Below are 27,342 nucleotides of genomic sequence, written 5' to 3' on the forward strand. Positions count from 1 at the left end.
TACATGCGCACTCGGCAGCCACTTAATATAGAGATTCTACCTTGCTCCGTTTGCTACTGCCATCTACATCTATTTTAGAGCGGGAATTATATAATCACATTTATTTTTCACATTAATTGTTCACGTTAAAATCATCGTTTTAGTGAATATGTGTATAAAAGCATACTATTTTTATAAATATATATATATTATAAATTATAAATTTTCTCTTTTCTTTCTTGCTCTTTCTCTCTCTCTCTCTTTCTCTGATTGTGAGTAGAGTCATTTACTATTTTTTAAATTATTTTTTATTAACATGTATTTACAGTGAATTATTTAAAAAAGACTAAAGATATGTAAAAGGTATAAGATTAAGTTTATATGCGGTTGATCGAAAGCCGAGTATCGAATTCCCGTTATCTCGATAATTTGTTACGTTACATAACATACATTACATATTCATTTACATTGCAATAAGTATTATGCATCTCGCTCATCTCTTATGCACATTTATAATTAATTATTAATAATATTTGCGAATAATATAATATATGCATATATAAAAAATCTTCCGTTTGTTATAAAATATTAATCGTGATTTTATATTTATGTATTTAATCATATGAATAGCAGAACAATCTTGTAAGAATTTGGAGTAGAAAATATAGATTCGTACTCTCTTTGCCAAATTTCAATGTATAAATACCTATATTGGTCTCTTGGAAAGATAGATGACCTTAATCAGCGCGATGTAGCACTTCAATAAACGCTCTCGTTTATCTTGCAATTCGTCATTTCATAGTATTCCTATAGCGAAAGAATTTTGTCCAAAAAAGCAATTCATACGGAAACCCTGACACACATATTCGCATATGGAGAGATATTGAAACGTGCTCTTTATTTGGCTAGATATAGTGTTGGGTATCCCATCGAGCGGGATATTCCTTCGTGCATGCATCAAAGGAAATCTATTAAAAAAGTATCGCAGCTATTCGCAACAGTTATAAGCATGTTTCAAGTTAAATTATGTATAAGAAGGTGTGATACATATACGTATACATCTTTTTATCCGACGATAATTAACAGCGCAATCGCATTAATCAGCAAAATCTTAACGAATATATAAAAATGCAAGTAATAAGATAAAGATTAGAAACTGTAGAAAAATATAAAAAAATATAAAAATTAATATACATATATTAATTTTTTAGGTTTCGAAGCATATATTATGTATAAACAATTAAATAAATAGATAAATAAATTTTTTACAAATATTAACATAAATGTATTAAGTAAATATGTATTAACAAATATTTGATAATAAATATATTTATAAATATAAATATATTAATAAATATATTTATTATATATTTTAAATAAATTGATAAAACTCACATTCTTCGCATCGTAAAACACGAAACTTATGTATATTTGGTGTCGTCATGCATGTTGCACTCGATGTGAGTGCAAATACACGGACCCTCTCGTTAAGCAAGCTAATCGCTCCAATTGCATAGCGTTGCGCGTAAATATCTTGATGAGCCTAATTATTGTTTAGTAAGTATAAGTAAGTACATATATTGTATAATACGGATAAAAGAATCGCAGCAAAATTTCATTCAGACTTTATCTCGAAGGATACCAACATCCGGAGGATATTGCCTTGGCATGACATCCTGCCACAGGAAGGGGAAACTCCTGTGTTATATCCCGGATTTGAAATCAACTGAAGATGTCGCCTTTCTGCAGGCTCTTCATTATCGTTAGACTACGATAGAATAATAGAATAAATTATGAGAATCCTTATAAATATTATTATATCTAAAAATGCAAATAGTAACTTGGATTTCTACGGAATTGTAACAACAAGAAACAGAAACGATCCAAATTTAGAAACAATGCCAATTATCAAAAATAAGACGCGATTTATTACAATCGGAAATGAATTTAAAATAGTTTTACTTTATTATGTAGCGTGGCAAAATTTGGTTATTGGTTCGAAAATTGTTTTTTTTTTTTTTTTTTTAATTGTTTCCTTTTTTTTTGTAAAATCAGAAAGCGAACACTAGAGTCAGCATAAATAATTGACGTAAAAGAAGATTTTTCGCGATTTCGATTCTCGTTTAATCTCGTTTACATAAATGTCAAGAAAATCTCACAATGAGAATTTATCCGTATTCTTATTGAATAAACTAATGTTATCGCGGGAATTGATTTGATTCCGAAAGGCCTCTTGTTTGCGACTTATATTCCCAGAACGGCTCGCAGAGAAGATAGAAATGCTCGCATTCACGCGACGCGTTCAACCTCGTGAGACGCGTGTGCGTGCGGTGGCCTTGATTTCTGAAGCCGTGAAAACACCTCACCGTCGCCTCGGGTCAATTAAACCAAGCCACCAAGTCAGTGACTTTCTTAGCGCGGCCAATTTCTCCTTAACGATTTGCAATGCGGGAAACGAAATAAAAGTCTCTCTCGTTTCGCCTATTGTTTAGCGTTATGTTAATCTAAAGAAAAGAAAGAAGGAGATACTAACTGTGCACTATATGCAAGTAAGCGTTATGTCTACTGTCAGTCAAGGAGAAATTGCGATCAAATCTGATATTATAAAAATATTTTCACTTTATTTGTTAAACTACGAAATCAACTGTTTGTCCAATAGACTGTTTTAAAAATTCCATTTCAAACTACGCGTCAGGATATTTGGATTTTATTCAAAGATGATGACTAATTCAGAGTCTTCCTCTAAAGGGAAAAAAAAAAAAAACATGGAGATGGAACTCCTTTCCAAAGTTGGATAGCTCATTGGATTAAGTCATTTACAAATGTAATAGGTCGAGGTTGGAGAGAGATCACATTGTACATCATCTTCAATGCGTAACGGCAACATCGAGCTGTTCCACGAGCCTCTGCATGGGGTTTGTCCCGGTGCACCTTCACCCTCCCTCGCTTTGGGCGTGGTGCCCGTTGCAGACGTCTCTCATCGATTTCTCCACGACCACCAAACACCATAAAGGTGAGACAAGACGACATCCGTATCCTACATTTTGTAACCGCAAATTTATAATCATAGTATAATTATCTGTATAGAGTGACGATTTATATACGATTTTCTTTTCCAATGAAAAAAAAAAGAAAAAAAAAAAACAGCAATTACGTTGCCGACACTGGAATACTTATCGTGTGTGTGCCACCTTACATCATCGTTTTGCATTCCTGTATATATAACGAGGGAGACAGGTGTCATGCTACAAGCAGGTTTTCTTCTGGGTCGATCCCCCTGATGGCCTCCTTCGACGCTATCTAAACCGTACCAATCCACTTTTTCGCGTATCTCCGAGAGAGGTAACCACTCACCGAGAAATCATCGAACAGATATCATTATTATACATTGAATTTATATTCGAATAAGTTATATGCAGCTAGCGATCGCTTCTACTTGATTCCGTAAACATTCTAAAAGTGCAAAGCGAAAAGAAACTCGAGTGAGCTTTCGTACGTAAGCTTAAAATAACAAATTTTATTAAAATAAATAATTTTATCAAAATAAATTATAATTAAATAATGGCACGTTTTATCGTTTCGGTTCTGAGAATATATAAGCCACCGTTATGTCGAAAATTGAAACTGGAGATTTAATTTTTCTCGCTTTAATTTCGATGACATATATATATATATATATACACGCTGATTGCTGGATTCTTATTTCCAATTCGCACATTATTATAAGTTCAACGCACTTGTAATTATACGGGAGATTTTAATTGTACGTCATTAATTAACGGCATATGAAGAGAAAGCGATGCAAATTTCCAGACGATTCTCCTACTACAATTTCGAGCTTGGGAACTATATTAATACTAAAAGTAGCTTGTGCAGTAATAGTATAATTCATGAGAGTTACTTGAATTATTAAAATTTTTTAATTATAGATATTTACGGAAAATTATCTCAAATAAATGGAGAAAGAGAGAGAGAGAGAGAGAAAGAGAGAAAGGGATACTGCGAACTTCCGTTACGTTCCTGCTCGCTATCATCAGCCTTTTTCTTTCTCGTTTACCGACATCGACTCCAACATCGGCAAATCTCTTTTCGCATGAGCTACCTACATGTACATTTATGTACAATTTACTCGATATCTAGCCATTCATTTGATAATTCTTGCTTGTCGATTTCTATTTAAAATACTTGTATTGCAACAACAACAATCAGCTGATTACTTTTATCAGGTTATCCGTTATAACTCTAAAGCTCGACAAACAATGATAAACAATTGAAAGTAAAAGTCACTTGAATTTTAAATTAAAAAAGTAAAAAAAGAACTCAGTGGAATACAGAGTTTCCAAATTTTCATTTTTTAGTCAGGCGCGATAAAAATTGTTTCAGGAAGGAAATCCTTTTTGCATGTAGCGAGAAATATATTTCCAAAATGGTATTTTAAATTTTTATAACTTGATCCAAATTTCTTTAATTAACTTGTAAAAGTCAAGTAGCTTTTTTTTCTAAATTAAATGAAAACTGAAGTATTGAAAGTAAGAGTAATATAAATACGAATTAGCATTTTTCATGCTAAACGCTAAACGTTAATTGCCGAAAGCCGAAAAAATATCCACCTTTCTATACGTCGTCGATTTCTGGATATATATCTGGCCTACTTCATCATCGTATGCATCGAGGACACTACACTCTGCAGCCTAATCTTTGGAAAATTTGCGTGTGATACGATGCAGGCGCATTCGCGAGATTCGTTATTGTAAACTGTGAAAAATTAACGATACGCGCGTGCAAGTGGCATATGATAATAATAAAATACAAATAGCGAGAAAAATAGCCATTTTTGGCTGCATGTATACATCTCATCGAACCGTGACCGCGTTTCGAATCCTTGACGCGGCCTCTGAAAAGAGAGCCAAGAACGCTGATTGTACATACGAGCGCGTTTATACGTTGCAGTTTGTCTATCTTGATGTTAAGTTCGTCTTCAGGTTGTAGATGTAAAACTGAGTCCCAAGAATGTGCCCACGTCATCTAAAATCTCCTTCGAGCTTGTCGATTTCTTCGCGCGTTATCGATCGTACGATACGCTATTCATCGTTCCACGACGCGATATCAAACTCACGATAAACAATCTAGATCGGTGAAACCGAGCCAAATATGGTCATATATATCCAAAAGAATCTTCCGGTAAGGAATATGCTATAGCCTTCTCTCTCGTGTGTTAGTTGAGATTAAATTATATACCTGTTCTAATGTAATATTCTCATGCGCATTGCCGTTACAGCTCGTTAGGCTCGTTAAGAAAGAAAGGCATTAGTCAACGACCCGCTTCTGCGATTCTTAAATAGTCCGTATTAGTGGAACGTTTTTATAACAGCGGATTCTCGAGAGAAAGACGGCTGCTTCGGCGTAACGTTCCACTCGCATGACGCGAAGCCTGGGGCCCGATAATGACTAATCCACGTGGATGTGTCATGTCACAAAGGCCGAGTGTCTGACTGATCGATCGCGCCCAATGCTTTTCCCTCTCACGAGACGTACGCACTAGCATATTTCATCGCTTTACATTCATTAATTATATCGGAATACATCCGTTTTCATTTAAAATATCTTCCTTGAAACGGGAATTATTGTTTATACAGCGTGTTCTTAAACATGTACGAAAAAAATTCAAGAAATGATTCCTTATATAATATTTCGTGAAGAAAAATTCATATCGTCTTAAACAGCATAAGTTTTGAAATACAGGCTGCTCAAGTTTTAAAGATATTGAGTTGAGGCCTCAACCTTGGAATTCCTTCAATTTATTAAATCTCTTGAATTTTTTTCTTTGAAATCTTGTTAAATCCTTTTATTTATAATATATAACTTTGATTGAAAATATTAAAGATTTAAAAAATTGCCTAGATGCATCATGCGATTCTTAAATTCTTCCTGGTATTATACCTGGTTTTTCTAAATATATTTGCCAATCAAAGAGCAGAAGAATTGATTCATATATTATGGCTAAAGGTAATCATTTCCAATCATTCCTATAATTTTATTCAATTTTATTTTTGTTAAAATATATTTTTTTTAAACCTTGAACATCTTGTATCTCGAAAATTAAACTGTTTAGAATATTAATGTATACGTCGTAGACAAATGGTTATTTTAGAAAAATAACTTTTGACTAGGTAAATGCTTGCTATCTAGCTGGCTTTCATTCGTTTATTTGTATTCAAATGCTATTTTTCTATTGTTATCTTAATTTAAAAAAGCAAAAAGAGAAAAAATAAAACATATTTATCATAAACTGTTACTCACTTTTTACATTTGTTATTAATTTGTATTGTGAGGTTTTTATTTTTTATATAATATACAATATTATGTATTTTAAAACAAAACTATGTATTAGTGTACTGTTTAAATATGATATGCATAAGAGTAAATATGATGTGCATAAGAGTAAAAAATATCAAAGTATATTTTTAAGCATACTAAATTTTTATCTTTAAATATCCATTATTTTTGCTTTATAAAATAATCTTTATTTCTATTTTCTAAATAGTGTTCAGATAAATGCTGTTTGCCTAGGAAAATAGCATTTGAATTTTGAACACAAATAAACGAATAAAAGCCATTTAATCAGCCAGATACCTAGCATTTGCCCAATCAAAAGCTATTTTCTTAAAATAACCATTTGCCTACGACATATATAAACTTTTTTTTTTCTTGGCAAGAAATTGCCAAGGAATCATTTCTACGAAATTTTTCGCATGTTTAGGAACATCCTGTATAGTAGTCAATTTTTGTCGTACCGCAATGATAGAGCGATCAAAGTAATGTGATGATTATTTAGTCGTCAAAATACGTATCATATTTTTTCATTTTGTTCAAAATAAGTCAGCATTAAATATAGCAGTATCGAGTATTATATCGCACAGTCGAGATTCCTCGTTGGCGTCAACCAAGTGTACGATGGTACTGTTACGACGGTGTCGGGTGGACGGCATCGTCCAAGAATCATATTAACAGCTTATGTTGCATTATACATGCGCGATCAACGACGTTTCTAAGTACCTAAAATTTACTTTAATAACGAAACTTTCATTGTTAAATTATTTATAACTTTCATCACTTATATATTTATCTCTTTATATATATATATGCGCTTTCCTATATATGTACATTTTTATTTTTAACTTTTTACGTTGCAAAGCTTGTCTCATCGCATTTCGTCACGTACAAATGCCGATTCCGATACCGATACCGATACCGATAAAATATAGTAGTCGCTCTGGGTTCCTCACAAAAGGTTGAAACTACCTGTGTAAAGGCTCGACCTTTTTTTCGCACGCAACATCAGCTCTTTTTCGCTCGCACAAAATCCTCGTAGATCCTCGTAGAACCAGGTTCTGAAAAAAAAAAACATGCGATTTGATTTAAAGTATTTTATTCTTAGAATTTCTTTCGGTTTGCGCGAATGTCATAGCTCACGTTTATTCATCAAAAATGACGTGTCTCGCGCACGTTCGTGAGTCGTTTTAATCGCGATGATAACTCACGAAGAAACGTGCGTCGCGTTTTGCCGGGAGGGGAACGTTGATGACTCGAATGTACATAATACATAGCGCAACTTGGGGGCCTTACGCGAGGACCTTGATGCGGGGCCTTATTTGGTGGACAAGGTCGAGGTCCGTCTTGGGTCATTGGGTCTCGGGAACGCACATACCAGGGTTAATTATTTCATTCGAAAGATACAGATCGAGATGCCGGACGGGACTGTTGTTTTTATCGTCATTTACTACGTCATCGATTACCAAATTCGATTGAATCGGTATGCATGCGTATATGATAATTTAAAATGAACCGCTAGGTTTAAATGACTCGAATATAATCAGGCGTCCGTAATGATCTCGAAACACGCGTTCGTTATCAATGAATTATCAACGATTCCGTGCGATATATCGGAGAATCTATATAGTGTGTGTGACTGCGAATTGTCGAATATATCTCGGATAGCAGATCCACATCCGTTCTTTCATCTATGTCCCGTAGCCGGTCACGTGCTCGGCTACGCAAGCACGCGAGACAGCTTCGAGAAGGAGCGTATCGATTTTGAAGGGGGCCTTTCTCCGCAGCGCGCTTGCACCGGTTAGTGTCTGTATTAACCGACACATAAGCAACCTCGTAAGGGCCCGGCATGACGTGGCAAAAGAGTGCAACGCACCCTTGCATCCCTGTCCTTGAATCTATTTTTACCGACTCCGTTGGGTTTATGAGAAAAAGGAGATAAAAGATCGCGTATGATTCTCTCGTAATGATTTTTAATCATTCTTCACGAGTCTAGGTTTTTTTTTTTTTTTTTTTTTGTCAAGACTTAATGTGTATTATAAGAAGACGGCATATCGATTTGTATCTATTTACCACAAAGTTTACAATTTTATCGTAATTAGAGACTTATTAGATTTTTTTATAACTTTCAATTGCTTGTATCATCCTTTTAAATATTCAATTTACATTTATTAATAATATTTATTCTTTCCGGAATATTCCAAAAATTTCTCAATGTTATGAATTTTGCGAAAATAACTAACAAATGCACAGCTATTGCTGATAAAAGAGTAAAAAAGAGAGAGAAAGAGAGATAAGATAAATTTATATTTCGTCAGTCTTTCACATTAATAACTGTGCGATATACGACTAACTTCGTCGAATATCTTTGAGAATTAAAATACGCCGCATATAGAATCTTGGAATCCTACGTCATCGTCGATAACGTACGATGTCGCGAAATCACGCAGACAGACAGGTAGTCAGCGAACGAACCCTTACGCCTAGTGTATATTTCCAAGAGACATTATGCTCTCTCTATCGTACGATTTAAAGCGGCATTTGGAGAATCTAGCCGCTAGCCGGTCGGCGGACCAATCGCCGCGTCGCTTTCGTTTTATGCCCATATATGGCAAGAGCTGTGAATCCGCGCGGTGGGAGAAGCCGGGTGGACGAGTCCATCCGTATTCAAGTCAGGGGTGTGTCTCGCAGATCGGTACGTATGTCAAAATCCCTGCGAATAATATGACAAACGAAACGTCATGGGACGTTCGAGAAAATTCCCCGTTTCCTCGTCGCTCGCGATCGCGAGCCACGGACTTTCCTCGACCGGGAAAGGATAGGGTTTCCAGGGAAAAACGGGGATCGTAAAAATCTCCGGTATGCCGACCATACCTTCACGTGGACGAGTCCACGTAACGTGACGTGTGACGGCGAGGCGGCGCGCGATACCGGCTTACGGTTGTCGTACGGCCACGATCTCGCTCGCATTGGCGTTCGCTGTGCTTAGTTCACTCAGTGTTCGTTCGCCGTAGCTGATCAGCCGATTCGTTGTCCGATCGACAGTTTCGATCACGTTTAACTGCGCGCTTGAAAGAGAGGTAAGTGAGTAGCGTCGTGACCGCGTGCAACCGGTCAGCTGTCACGCGTCGGCGAATTTTCGGCCGCGTTCTCCGGACGAAAGGGCGATCGACTCTCGTAGAATTTTCTCGGTTATCTGGCCGGTAGTCGCCATGGCAGGGCGTTGCTCCGAATGTATGTATAATAATGCGAGCGATGTCGTTTATTTCTCTTTTTTTTTTTTTTCTCTCTCCATTCATCTCGAATTTCGACTAACGAGAATTTCGAACGAGATCATCGACAGGTTGCCGTCAAGTGGTCGCGGACGTACGTATGTAACCAGACAGGTGGTTGCGGTGTATTAATAGACGAGACGCGTAGGCCCGTTACTAACCTATGATGCGAATACCACGCTCTTGCTTCTCGGCGACGTGAATTGCATGTAAACGCCACAGACTAATTACGATTGTTAATTCACCGCGTAATTAAAAAACGCCTCGAGACGGACAAGAGAGATAAGTAAAATCGCTGAGGATTCCGACCCGCAGACAATAGTCGCGGAGGCATAAGAGAGTTTCTCGTGAATTAGCCAAGAGATATTCAGCTGCAAATAAATATTTGCTAGATATCGAACTAGTAATCGATTCGATTGCAAGAGTTCGGCGGTCAATTTAGCGAATGCATTTACACAGAGAGACCGGGTGTCGTGGGATCTAACCGGCTTGTCAGACGGGCGGGTTGCGGGGGTTGGGAGGGAGCGGAAGACCCCTCCGTGTCAGAGTACTTCCATATATGGTAAAGAAAGCCGGGATTGGTCGAGGGTGTCCCACCCTTATTGGCCGAGCATCGAGTAGTGGGGGATCGAGGAACAACGCATCTGTTCATATAATACACCGCGGGTCCGATTGTCGGCTACACTCTGTGTTCGGTGCTAGAGATCGGCGGATTGCGCGGCTCGTCGCTGCTTAGAACTTGTATATAACTTCCTTTTTTACATTCGAAACGTAAGTCCAAGTGATATTCATAATCGTAGAACACGAGATTTAGGATTACGCTTTAGTTTTAGTGGAAAAGAAAAAAGAAAGAAAGAAAGAAAGAAAAAGAAAAAGAAAAAAAAAAAAAAAAAGCCGGGGAGTAAAAAAAGAGTGCACGCCGATAAATGTCGGATGTATAGAGTCTAGTCTACAAATAAGTGGGAGTAAGTCTGGATTAGCGGGTGCAAAAGGATTATTTCCAGAGCGTTGGAGTAAGGGCGAATAAAATATTTTTATTTCGTTACTCAAGCTCTTACTCTTCTTATCGTAGACTGGGCTTAATAATATCGTGGTGCGAGCGACAAAGTGACGTTGGGTGTGTTGGGTGATACATATTTCAAGAGCGCAGCCAAGTGCTTCAAAGTGGAAAGACGTGGCTGTAACGGTTAAATCGCAGCATCCGTTGAAATTCGCGCAAGAGGAGATTCGAGAATATGTATCGAGATATAATTCTTTTATAATTCTGTTATATCGCGCGATTCTCATTTAAATCGATACCGCTAAATTCGCAAAATTCGCTAATTTCGTCGCGGAATTCGAAAATATCACCCGTGAAAGAGAGAATGAGAGAGAGAGAGAGAGAGAGAGAGAGAGAGAGAGACTATCTGCCATCGTCATCGGCGTGTGAAGGGCGGGGCGGGGCAGGGCAGGGTGCGGTTCCGATAATTAGCTATGATAAGGTTGCTTTTTCGCGTCGAATTGCCTTTCGGTGCATATCCTTTTTATTGTTAATCTTGACAAATGCCTGTATTTTTCATTTCATTCGCATGCCGAATAGTTTCGCGGATTCTTGCTACGCGTACTTGTGTTACACGTCCTTTCGACGCCATTTTAAGTGTGTGGAAAGCGGACACCGGTTACCGGCTCTATAGCCCGTACTATGCATTGAAGATTAAAATTAAAGATTGAAAATGGAAATTGATTAATCGGAAAAGAAGAAATTTTAGCTCCTTTTATTCTAATTAGTCAATTAGTTACATTCCAATCTTTATCTTCAATTTATTGATATATTTATTAATATGTTCTGTTGAACAATTTTTTTTTATCTCTTCAGTAACAATATCTGGGGGAGAAGGGATTATAATTGTTGTATCGCAATTGAATTTCTATTCTTATTTATATGTAAAAATTTGTCGACACCTGCAATAGAATTAAATGATGAAAAATATTTAAAGGCATATTTTCTTGTCATTGTCACTATTTTGACCCTAACGATGAGATGATTAGTATATTCTTGTAATGCTAATTTTAATTTTTCTTTTGCAGATAAATCAAGAGAGCAAACATGTGTGACGAGGAAGTTGCCGCGCTCGTAGTCGACAATGGATCCGGTATGTGCAAGGCCGGTTTCGCCGGGGATGATGCTCCTCGTGCCGTCTTCCCGTCGATCGTCGGTAGGCCGCGTCATCAGGGTGTCATGGTCGGTATGGGACAGAAGGATTCCTATGTCGGTGATGAGGCCCAGTCGAAGAGAGGTATCTTAACATTGAAATACCCAATTGAGCACGGTATCGTTACCAACTGGGATGACATGGAGAAGATCTGGCATCACACGTTCTACAATGAGTTGCGAGTAGCCCCGGAGGAGCATCCGGTTCTTCTTACCGAAGCTCCCTTGAATCCTAAAGCCAATCGCGAGAAGATGACTCAGATCATGTTCGAGACATTCAATACCCCAGCCATGTACGTCGCTATCCAAGCCGTATTATCACTGTACGCTTCCGGTCGTACAACTGGTATCGTACTGGACTCTGGTGATGGCGTTTCCCACACTGTACCGATCTACGAAGGATACGCCCTGCCGCACGCTATCCTCCGCTTGGATTTGGCTGGCCGCGATTTGACTGACTATCTCATGAAGATTCTCACGGAGAGAGGATACTCCTTCACGACTACGGCCGAGCGAGAAATTGTACGTGATATCAAGGAGAAGCTCTGCTATGTCGCGCTGGACTTTGAACAGGAAATGGCTACAGCGGCCTCTTCCTCCAGCTTGGAGAAGAGCTACGAACTTCCCGACGGTCAAGTTATCACCATCGGTAATGAACGATTCCGTTGCCCCGAGGCTCTCTTCCAACCCTCGTTCTTGGGTATGGAAGCTTGCGGCATTCACGAGACTACATACAACTCGATCATGAAATGCGACGTCGACATCCGTAAGGATCTGTATGCCAACACCGTTCTATCCGGTGGTACCACCATGTATCCTGGCATAGCTGACAGGATGCAGAAGGAGATCACTGCCTTAGCCCCGTCTACCATGAAGATCAAGATCATTGCCCCGCCTGAGAGGAAATACTCCGTATGGATCGGTGGATCCATTCTCGCATCGCTTTCTACCTTCCAACAGATGTGGATCTCGAAGCAAGAATACGACGAATCCGGACCCTCCATTGTCCACAGGAAGTGCTTCTAAGCGCGCGTTCTCCATCGCATTTATTATCATTCCCCAATCCCTGAGACTTCGAGAGATAAAGAAGAGAGAGAGAGAGAGAGAGAGAGAGGAAAAGAGAGAGAGAGGGGCTTCTGTCTTGTTTCGCAGGCGGACGTAACATCAACTTCCGCGACGATTGCCCTTTGGTTTCTCCGGGGCGAAGGTAGCTTCTTTCAATTCGGATGTACGTGTTTAAGATACGCGTGTTATAACGATTAAACGAGAGAAGAGAGAGGAGCTTTCAATATCTCCTTTTCGCGATGATTGTTCCTCGGTCTCGGCGGCGATCCAAAATAAACCGGCGGTTCGTTCTTGCTCGTTTAAACGCGATCATTTTTCTTTTTCGTCATTTCTCATCAATTCAATATAACGATCTTAAACATGTGCCCCCCCGATTCCTAAATACCTTTTTCTACCTTATCTTATAATCGAGTCCTTTGTATTATATATTTGAATAACTTGTGTCTACACTACACGACGGTAGCATTTAGCCAAACATTCCTCGCGAGACATCCTTCTCTCAACGCGAGTAGAACGCTTCCTTTTCGTTAGACTCGTCGCTCCGTTGTACGGTTTGATTGCCATTTCTCTTCGAGAATTCGAGCAAGAAGAAACATTCATACGATGATAAATTCTGAAGTTTCTGTTTGCGGGAAAAGATTGTCGATTGCTCTTCCCGTGGAAGGAGACAATGGACACACATGGCAATCAACGTCGGTCAATGCATTCCGATCAATGTGCGGTATTTTTAAGAGGCGCTTGCGTCGAAGCTAAACACAAATTGTACGTCATTCCGCGCGCAGAGATAAGCCTCCGACTTCTTATATGTTTATTATTTTTTTTTCTTAATTATTTGCCTATCGTTGAGGGAAAAAAAAGATGGCCTTTTTTTGTCTTCTTTCTTTCTTTTTTTTTTTTTTTTTTTTTTAATACACGATGGGGTAAACCGCAGATCTGGAAATGTTTTACGAATGTTCGCTCAAACAAATGGAAAAAAAAAAAGAAAGACCACCACGGTTTTGACCCCGTAAGCGTAGCCAAAGTATTATAATTTATTCCCATTGTATTGCGCAAGACCATTCACGTACACATCCTAAAGACTACTTTAGACTTATGGGATTATAAAATAAAAGTCTGAAAAATATCATCTGTGTGAGATCTGTCGAGTTCCTTGAAATCGCACAATTGTTTTCATCCCTTCATCGCATCCCGTGTATTCCTGTCCATTTATATAATTTACAAATTTCTTTTTAAATATAATGTAGTAGTAATTATAACATTGATATTAATTACTAATAATATACAATTATTAAAGATTAAATTTGTTATACAAACTTGATTAAAAATGTGTAGTACTAGTTTAAAATTAAAACTTTCTGTTGAGAAATTAAAGCGAGAAAGAACGAGTTAGAAATTAAAAACAGATTAAGTAAGAGAATATTTTTATAATTATGAAATAAAATTAAAGAGCGATAGGATGAGATAAAATATCAGGGATTATCGATGTTCTCTTTAGCCTTCAGATTTAGATGGCAGCACAACACGAGCTTTATTTCCTGAAAATTGAAAGAAATCAAATTAGTGATAAGAAATTCAATTATCAATGATTATTGATGATAGTTTAGTCAGAAAAATTAGGCTAGAACCAACCTGTCATTTTAACGATGTCGTTTATCGTAACGATATCTCTTCCGTATTTTTCCGAACTATACTAGTCGACATTTGATCGTCTGTATTTGCCTCGCAGCTCGCAGCGAAAAGTCGATGACAGATCCAAGTTCAACTCTCGGAAGCGAGAAAAAATATATAGGTGAAAGTTTATCGCTAGCCCCTTGATATCTAATTGATTTTGATCGCGTTGCGCACGGATATTCGACGACACCGATCAATTTTCGTCCACGTCGACAACGGAAAAGTGCGGAAAACGGAAACGTCAGTCAGTGACTGACAGGCAGGCATACATGTGATGTGTGACAGCGAGACGTGACGTCTCGCAGTGTTTGTCTAGATATATCCTCCCCGAATTTAGCGCTAACTCGATTCGAAATGTCCGAGCAGAATGTCAGCGATCAATATACAACGTGGGTAAGGAAACGTCAGAATTTGAATCGTTACTGCATTGACGGCATGAATCATAACCTAAATCCGTAAACAAAACATTTGAGAAAATTCACATATGCCGTAGGTCGGACTTACGTATATTTTCAATCTCATCGTTGGAACAGGAGCTTTAACTTTACCCGCGGTATTCAGTCGAGCAGGATGGGCCTTAGGATTAAGTGTTATTTTAATATTAGCATTTATCAGGTAAAGAAAGACCTTGTTTGTCACAAATCCTCAGGAAAATATGTTACAAGCCTATTCTATCTCATTGAGTTTCCTCTGTACAGTTTTGTTACAGTTACATTCGTCATAGAAACGATGGCATCGGCTAACGCTATAGTTACATGGAGGCATATTCAGCATCGAAAGCGTGTAAGCATCTCTGGATTTATCTTATTTTCCGCAAATGACTGTTGAACATTCTGTAGATGCTTTAGAAAGATAGAGAGTAAAGATAACTTGGAATCAAAGGCGTACATTGCAAAGTTGTATAAGCATGCGTGCTATATGATCTTGTGTCATAAATGTAAAATTTAATTGTCAACAAATATTTAAATTGAGATATATTTTTTTCAGGTTTTACAAACAATAGGTGAGTCCGGTCCTTCCAATTCAGATTCAGAAGATACTCCGCTGGTAGCACCCTCTTCTAGTCCGGAGCATTCAGATATGTCTTACAGATATTATGTGATTCATGACAAAATTGAAATGGGCCAAATGGCATCCATTTTTTTCAACAGATTTGGCACAATGTTATTTTATTTATGTTTCGCTATATATCTATATGGAGATTTGAGCATTTATGGAGCAGCGGTTGCAAAGTCATTGGTAGATGTTGCCTGTACTTATTTGCCAAAAAACCTTACGTGCAACGACACAATACCAGATACTGAACTTTGCTGGGAGAGTTTTATGATAAATCGATTCAACGCATACAGAATATTTCTGGTATGTCATTGATTTGAAAATATTTCAGTAGATTTATAACTTTTGTCAAAATTATAAAGTTGCACGATAATAATTGTACTATTTCTATTTTCAGACAATGTTTGTACTATCATTGGGGCCGTTTGTGTTTTTTAATGTTCAAAAGACCAAGTATCTTCAGCTACTAACTTCGGTGATGCGTTGGCTTGCATTCACTATAATGATTGTCTATGCTTTGAAAAGTCTTCTCGTCAATGGTCCTCGGGGCGAGCCACCTGTTGCAAATTTAGCCGGTAAATTGAGAATTTATAATTATTAATCTATGACTTTATCGATTAATACGTAATCGAAAATTATACAAAGAGATTATTTTACGTCATTATTTTAGGAGTTCCCAGTCTTTTCGGTGCTTGCGTCTATTCCTTCATGTGCCATCATTCGTTACCAGCACTGGTTGTACCAATAGCGAATAAGTCTAAGCTGAATCGATTTCTAGCTCTCGATTACACACTAATTGCTTTCTTTTACTTATTATTAGCTATGACAGGTATCTTTGCTTTTGAACATTTGGATGATCTTTATACTTTGGACTTTGGACCACGTGGCTCGGCTGATTGTTCCAAAAGTAACAATATTTTCATTTTTCTAATAGAATATTTTTTAGCGCTTTTTCCGGTTTTTACTTTGAGTACCAGTTTTCCCATTATAGCAATTACCCTTCGAAATAATTTGCAGTCACTCTTTCTAAACGAGGATAAGACTTATAATTTATGTCTTCGGCAATTCGTCTTCCCTATTTTAGCAGTAATACCGCCATATCTGATCGCGATGAGTACCAAAGATCTGTCGATATTAGTCGGCATCACAGGATCGTATGCTGGAGCAGGAATTCAATATTTAATACCTACGTTTCTAGTTTATTATGCCAGGCAAAAGACTAAGAAAGTCATCGGTCTTGGCGTCGTTAACAAATTCGCAAGTCCTTTTTCAGGAAGATGCTGGCTCATTTTTGTCGTAGTATGGGCGATTGCGTGTATGATTTTAGTATCTGTCAATTTTATACAAATACATTTGCAATCCTCCTGGATTACTCAACAATGAGATTAATATTACGTAATTATATTTATGTCATATAGAATCAAAAGAAAATGGAGCTTGTATAAGCTTGTAAGCTCAATTACAAAAAGAGATGATGCAGAAATCCGAAAGTATTGGTCACATTTTACGAACGATACATTTTACAATGTATCGATGATAGAAATATTGATGCGCAGAGTTATTCAACAGTTTTAATCCATGTTGTATAGACACTCGATACAAATTGAATGAATGATGACTAGAGAGAGAGAGAAAGAGAGAGCAGAGACAGACTAAGCGTGATTGCTGATATGTGACTGTTTGATGAAATTTGAAATCTGAAATATCGCAACTTGAGATGCTGATCGTCATTTGTAGCAGTACATGTTCACGTGTATGTATGGTGAATCGACAATACTTTAGCACAAGTCGGCATGTACAACTCAAATATCGGATAAGTTTAATATAATAGATATAATGTATGTAGTGAAAAAGAGTTTGCTCGTTCTCTTTATATGTATTTATATGTATCTTACTTTTGTAGAATTGTCCCGGGACAGAAAAGTGCTTAATTTCGTTATTATAAGGATTCTAATAATTTATTATTGTATTTTTTTATACGGTCAAATGATTTCTCCATATTTTGTGTATTTTTAATGAAATAATGTTAGCATAGATGATAAGAGTAGCAATAGAAAAAATATGATATTATGTTCTTTTTGAGATCATATTTTTATATAAGATGTGTATAAAACTGCCAAACAACTATTCGCAGCATGTCCGTCACACTTGTGTACCTGTGCCAGTATAGTGTACAATGAAGAATATGTTGCGAGTATATATATATATTTTCCAAAAGCAACTGAAACGGATAATAATAAATAGTTGATTATACAAGCCTCTTGTCAATTTATTTGAACCGGTATATGTACACACATATTTCTGCCTCCTTATATTTATTTCAAATTGAGATCTCTGCATGAGGCAGATCTTAACACAGATAGATTTCTCTTCAAGATTCCAACGATAGAAGATAGCACGATAAAAGCGATAAAAGCTATTTTCGATAAAATTTTATGTTATCCCTGATTACATGAATTAGCGTGGAATGTAATTACAATCGCCTTTTTTGCATATAGGCACAGTATTTGTAAAGATCTTGATATAACCACACAGCTTTGTGTCATGATCACATATTCGTAATAACGAATCAATAAAAGCAAAAAAAAGATTAAAATACTTATTACTTTCTAATTATTCGGTAAGAAAACTTAGCTTATTCCAATAATTTTTGTTTTAAAATGACATTCCCATAAGTAAACGTAAATGTACAACATCCGTGCAACATCGTGTAATTAGCAAAAAATTATGTTTAACTATCAATAATTGAAGTGAGAATTGGCGTTCTTAGTTTAAAGTAAAAGTTCGACGCTGTTCTACATTTTGCGAAAAGTACTGGTATATGAGAGAATGTCATATATATATATATATATAAATATGTATATATATGAACATAAGTGAACACTTCGGAGTGAATAGACACTGTTAATTTATACACCCGCACAAAATTCGGGTATATATTTATAATAATAAATAGCCACTTTTTTTCGTACCTATATACGATTTGATTTCTCTCTTTGGTTTTTCGCGGACGAACTCGCTACTAGATTGGTGCCTACGGAACAGGATCACACGACGAATGTCTCCCTATTCCTTATCCCAGCCGGTGGCACTCGGACGCTTGTACTAGGTTTCCTTTCTCACTCATCAGTCTTTAACACTACGAATACTGACGATCTATCTATTATATCGTAAATCTCTGTACTCGCGTACAATTTTGTTGAAGTTTCTTAAGTTTATTTGAAACGACGGTGCGTAAATTTTATTTGGAATGATATTTCGAGATATGTCTTTTGTGCTTCGGCATTAAATTCGGACTGATGTACAATTCGGACTGGTGTGATATATTATTTCTCTTTGTTAAAATTCGAAGGGTGCTTAAGCAGCTTTGTACAAGAACAAAGACGCGCGTTACAATTCGTATCGTCGCACGCGTGACAATTGAGCTTGTAATTTGCATGTAAAAACCTAGAGTGTAATTAGTTAGATTTGTTACAATATCTTGTAAATATTAGTGATTTGTAGAAAACTTATGCTACGAATCCAAGTCTGGTATGTATAAAGAAAGATCGGTGTATAGAGAGAACAAGGACTTACAATTTAATAACTCGACGAAATGAGTTAATCTGTACGTTAAATAATACTGATGTTCTTCTCTTCCTATCTCGTCTTCCTATAAAAATTAGCAACTTACTCGTAATTATTTAAATAGGGACAATGCGTATCTTCATGACCTACGCACTCTATCACCGGGTCGTGCGTGCTGTCCCACATCCCCGGACCACATTGCCGGCAGAGACCGGCTAACGTGCAAGGCAAGCGAACAAGTTGACGGAAATGATAAAGTAGGCCTCGTGCCTTTCTAAGTATAACGTTCCCATCCATGTACATGGCCAGTGAACTGAAATGCAGTAACATTTCGTCCGTCCGTAGATCCTGGGCAATCACGTCGTCCGCGTAAACGCACATTATAGCGAGACAGAGAAATAAGTGGAAATGATCCGTTAAATAATTGACCCAGCAGGCTTCCCACATCACCAGAGCTATCTCGGTTGGAAATTCTCTTTTCAAGCATCTATAATGAGAAAGAAGGAAGAAGGATAGGGTAAAGATAAATCTATATATATATACACGTTAAAAAAGTGTCATGATACGAAACACAATATATACTTACAAAAGTATCCAACGATGACAGAATAAAAGCTCTAAAGCGTCCGCGTGATTTTCAAGATGCGCGTAAAAATCTGGCACCATTATTCTCACTAGCTCCCGTAGGTAGCACAGATTTCTGTCCATGTCCGTGTCGGTCGGAGTGCACACAGCCACTGATCTTTGCATCAGACCCGCGAAACACCAAAAGGCCTCGATTTCGGAGTTAAGTTCGGCTAGTAACGGAGCTAAGAGATCGGACATTCCTTGAGTGTAACCTAAACGGCAGTTATATACCGCGTAGTTGAGTAAAATATTCCTACAAGGCAGAGGAGAAAATATAGATGAGAACGATTAATAGCCAATAGTGTTAATATGCTAGAAAACGAAGGTCAGTATTGATGCGTTGAAATCACTTACTTCATTACTTCGATGTTAGGATTACCCTCGCCGGCGTAATAAGGATTACCTCTGTCCGTACGAACGACATCTTTCTCCACTATACACACCACGTTTCGCCAGAAGCGTTCAGCGTGCTCCGGATTCATGCTTAACCTACGTCTCTGTATCTCCTCGTATTCTTGCCGTCTAATAGCATCGATCTGCTCTCTATCCTCGTACGTGCTCTGATAGGAATAGCAGTGCAGCAGAAATGGCCAAACAATTTTTCGTAACGCCGGCTCCAAGCCTCCGAAAAATATTCCTTTGCGAAGCGCGAGATCGTCCTCCACTTGGCCACGTTCGTTCAATAAATCTTTCCAAGCTAGCGATGTGATCATTGGCACTTGGCCTTCTTCGGGATGCAATTCGTCCCGACTTACCTCCGGTCTGCATACCATAAAGTGCCTGTGCAAAGCATCGTTGTGAATATTATATGTAGATCGATACAGAACAAACTCGAATAATTTATGTTTTAATTATGCCTGACCTATATGGCAGAGTCTCCTCCGTGTCCGCGCTTAAGCGTGGGTAAAGCAACTGATGCCATTGATGTAGAGTGGCGGCCAGCCGATCCAAGCCGCCGTGATGAAAATGCAAAATTTTGTATTGGCTCTCTCTGCTCGCCACCACTAACTGGCCACAGGTGCAAGCAGGATCGGCGAAGAACAGTCGTAAGGATCGCATCTCGCCAAGATCTACCGAGAATCTTCTGCATCGATGCGCTCTGCGCAATGTCACTGGCGACGCGGTCGCGCTCTCGGGAAAGGCAAGATTGTGTTGAAGAGCTAAGAGTTCCGGAGACCTCATCCACGTCGGCATCTCCTCAGCTGTACAAACGTCATCGTATCATTAATTAAGAGCAATTATTCGACAAATTGTGATAATATAACTTTAATACCCATATTCATAGTCCTTCCTTGAGGACTATAGATTCCTTGAGGAATAAAGATTCCTTGTTCCTCATTCTATGTTTCATAAACCTTCCTTGACCAAATAAGGAATTTTTGGCTTCCTTATTGGCTCCCTTATTTCAAGGAAGAAATTTAACTTTCTTCAGCAGATGATGCGCAAAGTATAATCAAATATAACTGGATGGATATAAGGAATATATTTAAGGAATTCTTCCTGGAGGTTTCCTGCGCCCTTAAGATAAGCAAGGACTATGAATACGGGTATAATAAATCTTGGTTTTTTTTTTTTTGTTTTTTTACCTACCGTCAGTAGATACTGAGATTGACAAGCTGCAGGTTGAAGTTAATGACAAGCTGCGGCTCTTGATGCTCATATCGTCGCGGAACGAGAGGCGCGGCTCCTCGTCGACGCTCCTAACGTCGCTCTCGTTAAGATTCCGTTCTTTCGAATCCTCGTTCTTTCTTGACTCCGCGGAATCCGGAGTTTCACGATTCTCGGTCCTTTCGCCGGCGTTTTTCTCAAACCCATCTCCTAGATTTCGACGATGTGGAAAATCATAGCCGGAACCGGAACAGACGCGTTCGCAGTCGCCGCAGCTGACGGGTTCCTTCGCCTCCAGGCATACGTCAAGTTTCCCGTTCCCGTTGTCATTCTCGGCGTCGTTCTCATTCTCATTCTCATTCTCGAGCACGTGTCCCGCGTCCGCGCCACGTGCCTTCCCGGGGATCTGGGAACGCGGAACGGTCGGATCGTCGTCCTGATGATGATGCGCCGCGGCATTCTTGGCACTCAGGTTCTCCAACGCGGTCGGATGCTTTCGCAACGTGCTGTTGGGTATCCAGCTGAGATGCAGGGTCGGCAGATTCGAGTTCTTGTTCAGCTTGCACGTTACGGTCATGTATCCGGGATGATGCACCACGTCGGCGTGCTGCCTCATCAACGTCGGCGGATGCACGCAGACGTTATTCTTGCAGAACAACGCCTCGCCATCCTGGTAAATGACGCGTCGATTGTCCTGGCCGCAATCGCCGAGGATGTAGCTGCTCGCTTTCCGCAGAATATTTGGCAGAGGCATATTCGTCTTCACTCGTGATCACTCACGCTGTTTTCACCTTCGATGAAACGTGACATATCTTTGACAGAAAGAAGCGGTGATGCTCAGATCGCTCTAAGCTTCTTAGACTGAGAAATCTAAACATTCGTTGGCACGGAAATCCGTCTGTTTACCATCTGCAAAGTGGTTCCTTCGCTTCTCCAAACTCGACCCGGGCTGTCCTCGTCTACGAAATCCTGGAACCGGAATCCGTACCGACGGGATCGCGAACCGAGCCCGATCGGCGAAAAATGCGAAACGAAGGGTGAGCATAATCGGACGAACAGAAGGTATTTACGAATGAATCCGTGCGATTAGGTCGACGCGGTCCCACGTTGAAACGATTTGTCTCCTTCCGCAGATACGAACAACACTTTATTACGGATTATTATCGCCGTCAATTAGCCCAGTTACATGCTAAGTGTCGATAACGCGCGTATCCGTGCCGTAGGTTCCGCCAGAGATAACACGGCTCCCACTCTGGGGAGACTCCTCCCCATCCTTCACCGAGGAAAGGATGGATAAGCGATGTTTCGGGGTACTCTTGATCTTTGAAAGCCGACAATCTTCTCGCGATAAGCGAAGATCGAGACGATCAGGTCTGGTGGCTGACGATGATCAACGTTGTTTCTAAATCGCCGACGTAATCGTTGCTCGAGGCGCCTTCTCTGCCGCGCAACCACACATTGTCGACTTGGACACGATCCTGCTATAAAATATCAGCAGGGTCACGCGCATACGCGACATGTACTTTGCTCTCGAGATCGCGGCCCGACAGACCCCAGCCTGACACGAGACGCGACGATCGGTTATGCAATGACACGAACTTGCGACAACGCGACGCGAGTCACCAGGCGTCGACAGAGAGAGAGAGAGAGAGAGAGAGAGAGAGAGAGAGAGAGAGAGAGAGACACGTACACTCTTCTTATCCTAGATCAATATTTCCATCTGATCGCGGAAGTCGCTCTACCTACCTACAGCCTCTCCTACTACCCGACTCGCTGACATTTCACCACTTCGTAGGCCGTTTTATCGATTATCCACGCCGTCTCCCGCGTATATTACGTTTATCACGTTTCGTGCTCTTTTACTTTCCATCGATCATTTTCAGCTTCAATCATAATTGTACGTAATTTCCCTTTTATGCGAAGCTGTAATACATTATAGCGTTTTCACACGCGAAACGATGACGTAAATTTTGCCCGTGATTAATCATCGGTTTAAATTTTACCGCGACAGATACGAGTGTTAATAATTAAGTACTAATTAATTAAATTATAATTTATATTAATGACCGAGTAATAATATTTTTTGCGCTAGCATTTTCAAGAATGTAAATTAAAAAAATAGAAAGAAAAGTATTTATAAAATATTGCAAACATCTGTTTGATCAAGTGTTTTTATTATTTAATTACTTTACCGTCGTTTTTATTCTTCATAACTTGAGAACATCAGTGCAGCTCATAATTGAAGAGTATCTTGTGATCGTTGGTGAGAGCTAGTCCCGATTTAGGACCGCGTTTAAGATACGATATCGTAGAATAAGCTGAGAAATGAAAGTCCTCTTGCAAGTAACCGTTCACCAGCAAATGTCCTACGATAGCCTCCGCGGTTTCTCTCGCAAACTTTGGCACAGGCACGTTGGATACTCTCAATGATGTGGCACCTTTGTTGTACCAGGCGTCCACAAGCTTCAGAGCTGTCAATCGTGTTTCGTTTTGCACAGCCTTTGTCATAATTTGATACAGTTGTCTACAATATTGTCCTATGTCAATCTGTTTTCCAACACCCGGTTTCCTACAATGATCGCACATTTCGACGCAATCGCTCGCGTTCCAAGTTTCCTCGAAATGAGTCGCTATTAAGCTTCGTCTACAGGACGTTTGATCCAAGCAATACGTCAATACTTTGTACAAGTTTTGCAGTCCGACTTTATCTTGAAATACCATTGTGCTTAACCTGAATATGTCTGCCAATCTGTAGAGCACGATACACACCGACTTTTTGCCGTCTCTGCCCGCTCTACCGCTTTCCTGATAAAAATTCTCCATCGACTTGGAAACGCAATGATGTATCACGAATCGCACATCCGGCTTATCGATGCCCAATCCAAAAGCGATAGTGGCAATCACCGCTTGATACTTGCCCGATATCCATTTGGAGTAAACTTCTGATCTGTACTCCGCCTCGAGCATCGCGTGATAACATCCGACTTTAATACCTTTCTCTCTTAAATCTGTGGTCAATTGTTCGGCGTCCTTAATCGTGGTTGTATAAATTATACCCGATTTGCCGGCGAATCGATTCTTCAAAAGATTTTCTATCATCCCGAGGCACGTTTCCTTATCCGCTGGTTTACGACGAATCTCGTAATATAAATTGGGCCTGTTGAACGAAGCGCGTAAGACTAGGCAACCGCTGATGTCCAGCATCTTTTGTACGTCTACGATGATCTTGGCCGGAGCCGTGGCAGTGAGACCTAAAATCGGTATGCCCGAAAACATGGATTTTAGCACACCTAGGAACTTGTAATCCGGCCTGAAATCGTGACCCCATTGACTACAACAATGTACCTCGTCTATGGCGAAACGTTCCAGACGCCCCAATTCGTACGCTTTCTGCAGCTTGTTCATGAAACGATTGGACTTTGCCATGTACTCTGGCGTTACGTAGATGAGTTTTAGGTCCGAATTTTTATCCCCAAGAGCATTCATGGTCATCTTGACGCTTTCTTTGTCTGCCTTTGCGCACAACATGCTAGCTTTTACGTTAAATTTACGCAATCCATGTAACTGATCCTCCATCAAAGACACTAATGGAGAAACTACTATAGTTATACCTTTGCTGATTACAGCTGGCAACTGATAACACAAACTTTTACCACCACCTGTAGGCATAATTAATATAACATCTTCTTTGGACATGATTGCATTCATAGTTGGTAATTGTAATTCTCGCAACTTTTCAATCTTGAAAACATCTTTTAAAGTTTTCTTGAGTCTTGCGGACCAATCAAACTCCTCGTTGTCCCAATTTCTCTTGGACAAGGAGAAACTTTTCTTCAAAAGAGCGTCGTCGCGTAACTTTTCCTTACGTTGAGTTAATACTTTCTTACGATCCTGGAGTTTCTGCAATTCGCTTTCTATTTGTTGTAGTTCGTAATCAATGGCAGCTATTTCGTCGTTCTCAGTGACTGAAATTTTGCAGAAAAACGGTAAAAGTAGTTTACCTATTTTGTGAAAATATAATATATAATGTAATCTTGATGAAGAATCAAAGGAAACAGCCCATAAACCGCTACAAAGTAACTATATCTAACATCCAAATTTATTACAGCAGGTTTTTTTTTCAGCGATTGAGGTGAGATTAAAAAAATACTTTGCATCTTTGCACATTAGACTAATTTTGTCAATGAATTTTGTCAGATGAATTTTAAGAATTAATCAATGACTTTTTTTCTTTGAACAACAATGTGTTGAGTCTAATAAGGTAAAAAGGTAAAAAAGTATAGAAATTTTACAATTTTTTATACGTATAACTAACCTTGATACTCGTCGTCGTCTTCTATCATAACCACATCCTTCGTATCATCAACAGACATTTTAATCAATTACTTAGATTTCGATATTAGCTATTAAAACATTAAGCGGTCTCGCTTGTATTTAAATCACGCAAACGTTTCGTAATCCATCAGATGCATCGCATCCGCTTACATAAAATACCAGATACCATTCGCGCCGGTACTGATCAACAGCTGATCGACATCGGGTCTCGGGTCATGTTAGGTGAGTAGTGAGTGATCCGTAACTACGAATGGCCTTGTCTACACCGATTGTACTTTGGTACGCGTACTAAGTGCTGCTGGCCAATCACAGCCATTCCATTCTTTAGAAAAGTGGCTATGATTGGCTAGTATAGTGCTTGGTACGCGTATCAAATGCTCGGTGTAAACAAGGCCAATGTGTCAGTGCACGTGTGTATTTTGCCAAAGCTTCGATATCTATATTGGCACTATTGGCTATACTGACACTGACAGTCTATATCGGAACCAGTGAACGAATAATCAGTCATGCTTCCATCGGTCTGATTGTTTTGTTTTTTTTTTTACCAATTCGGCACCTATCTTTGATTCATTATCAGGCAAGTAGAGAGAAGTGACGACACTTTGTACGCACAAAATAAATGAGGTGGCAAGTTTCACATTTTCACCACCATGTTCCGTCAAGCTGCACTACTTCGTGCATGTCCAACATGGCTCGAAAATAAACTCACGTCTATATATTTTAGGGGTATTTGTTTTATATATTTGTCTCCTATTCGCAAAACCGTATAAAACTTTAAAGCTAGCATTATTACATTATTGTGACACAACAAAATTGTATCTTTCATTAGTCACCGTTTTTTTTTCTCATTAAATATTAATATTTGTCTATATTTTTGTGATTGATAACTTGTAGATTGTATTCAATTTAATTGTCTATTTACATATATATATGTAAATTATATCTACATTTTTTAAACATTTTTTCAGCAAAGAGCATTTCTTCCAACGGATTTCGTGGATCACATAGCCTTAATACAACAGTAGATCATTCCAATATGAAAATTCAAATATTACCTGCACTTCAAGATAATTATATGTATTTGGTATCTATCATGTTATTTATGACATTTGTACAATTTTCTAAGCTTTAATAATATAGAAATTTTCAGTTCTTTTTTATGTATTATTTTAGCTTATTGCAAGATAGCCTCTATATTTATTTAATATATATTTAATAATGTCATTATAAACTTGTATAAAATAACTGAAATTTTTAATATTTTTTTGTTAGATTATTGACGAAGCAACACAAGAAGCTGCTATTGTGGATCCCGTTGATCCAGAAACTGTAGCTACAGCTGTTGAACAAAATAATGTCAAGCTAACAAAAGTTTTAACTACTCATCATCACTGGGATCACGCTGGTGGAAATGCAAAATTATTGAAAAGCTTTACTAATCTTTCCGTATATGGTGGAGATGACAGAATAGGAGCCATTAATCACAAAATTACGCACAATGATACATTCAATATTGGGAATTTATCAGTCAAGTGTCTAGCGACACCTTGCCATACAAGTGGTCATATTTGTTACTACATTACCGGAGAAGAACATCCTCCAACTGTGTTTACAGGTAAAACTAGACACATGATAAGAATG

At 38.6% G+C, this 27,342-nt stretch overlaps 3 protein-coding genes and 2 long non-coding RNA genes across 10 annotated transcripts in view; 3 read left to right on the forward strand and 2 right to left on the reverse strand.

The window, feature by feature from the left end:
• The first annotated feature begins 2,477 nt into the window (after positions 1 to 2,477).
• On the forward strand, positions 2,478 to 3,284 carry LOC140676359 (uncharacterized). The gene is made up of 3 exons (XR_012048551.1): positions 2,478 to 2,528; positions 2,811 to 2,992; positions 3,112 to 3,284. It is a non-coding gene; the product is annotated as an uncharacterized lncRNA (long non-coding RNA).
• A 5,949-nt stretch (positions 3,285 to 9,233) lies between these two features.
• Positions 9,234 to 13,960, forward strand: LOC140663120 (actin-5C). Of its 2 annotated transcripts, none has more exons than XM_072887040.1 (2): positions 9,234 to 9,389; positions 11,649 to 13,960. In XM_072887040.1, the coding sequence occupies exon 2, from the start codon at positions 11,668 to 11,670 to the stop codon at positions 12,796 to 12,798; it is 1,131 nt and encodes a 376-aa protein (XP_072743141.1). In that variant the 5' UTR covers positions 9,234 to 9,389; positions 11,649 to 11,667; the 3' UTR covers positions 12,799 to 13,960. The 2 variants fall into 2 exon arrangements, with proteins under 2 accessions (XP_072743141.1, XP_072743140.1); XM_072887039.1 differs by lacking the exon at positions 9,234 to 9,389 and adding an exon at positions 10,210 to 10,352.
• On the reverse strand, positions 13,712 to 14,564 carry LOC140663121 (uncharacterized). Its single transcript, XR_012046223.1, has 2 exons — positions 14,467 to 14,564; positions 13,712 to 14,372 (listed from the first exon to the last, which is right to left on the reverse strand). It is a non-coding gene; the product is annotated as an uncharacterized lncRNA (long non-coding RNA).
• Positions 14,554 to 27,342, forward strand: part of LOC140663119 (hydroxyacylglutathione hydrolase, mitochondrial) — a 13,437-nt gene continuing 648 nt past the window's right edge. The window contains exons 1-7 of one of the 5 annotated variants that reach the window (XM_072887038.1): positions 14,583 to 14,901; positions 15,002 to 15,123; positions 15,207 to 15,291; positions 15,496 to 15,867; positions 15,962 to 16,139; positions 26,670 to 26,785; positions 26,974 to 27,316. In XM_072887038.1, the coding sequence (XP_072743139.1) occupies positions 14,863 to 14,901; positions 15,002 to 15,123; positions 15,207 to 15,291; positions 15,496 to 15,867; positions 15,962 to 16,139; positions 26,670 to 26,785; positions 26,974 to 27,316 (1,255 nt within the window). In that variant the 5' untranslated portion in view covers positions 14,583 to 14,862. Of the gene's footprint in view, positions 14,902 to 15,001; positions 15,124 to 15,206; positions 15,292 to 15,495; positions 15,868 to 15,961; positions 16,140 to 16,234; positions 17,787 to 25,832; positions 25,924 to 26,133; positions 26,428 to 26,669; positions 26,786 to 26,973; positions 27,317 to 27,342 lie in introns of those variants that run through there. The other 4 variants (XM_072887034.1, XM_072887035.1, XM_072887037.1 and 1 more) reach the window with 4 other exon arrangements.
• On the reverse strand, positions 17,864 to 25,821 carry Tbc1d16 (TBC1 domain family member 16). Its single transcript, XM_072887151.1, has 7 exons — positions 25,682 to 25,821; positions 23,597 to 25,331; positions 21,349 to 22,136; positions 20,621 to 20,960; positions 20,113 to 20,538; positions 19,718 to 20,011; positions 17,864 to 19,618 (listed from the first exon to the last, which is right to left on the reverse strand). Exons 1-7 carry the CDS (start codon positions 25,737 to 25,739, stop codon positions 19,234 to 19,236), a joined length of 4,026 nt encoding a protein of 1,341 aa, XP_072743252.1. The 5' UTR covers positions 25,740 to 25,821; the 3' UTR covers positions 17,864 to 19,233.

This window comes from Anoplolepis gracilipes, chromosome 2 (genome assembly GCF_047496725.1).
Source record: "Anoplolepis gracilipes chromosome 2, ASM4749672v1, whole genome shotgun sequence".
NCBI classification, from domain to species: Eukaryota; Metazoa; Arthropoda; class Insecta; order Hymenoptera; family Formicidae; genus Anoplolepis; species Anoplolepis gracilipes.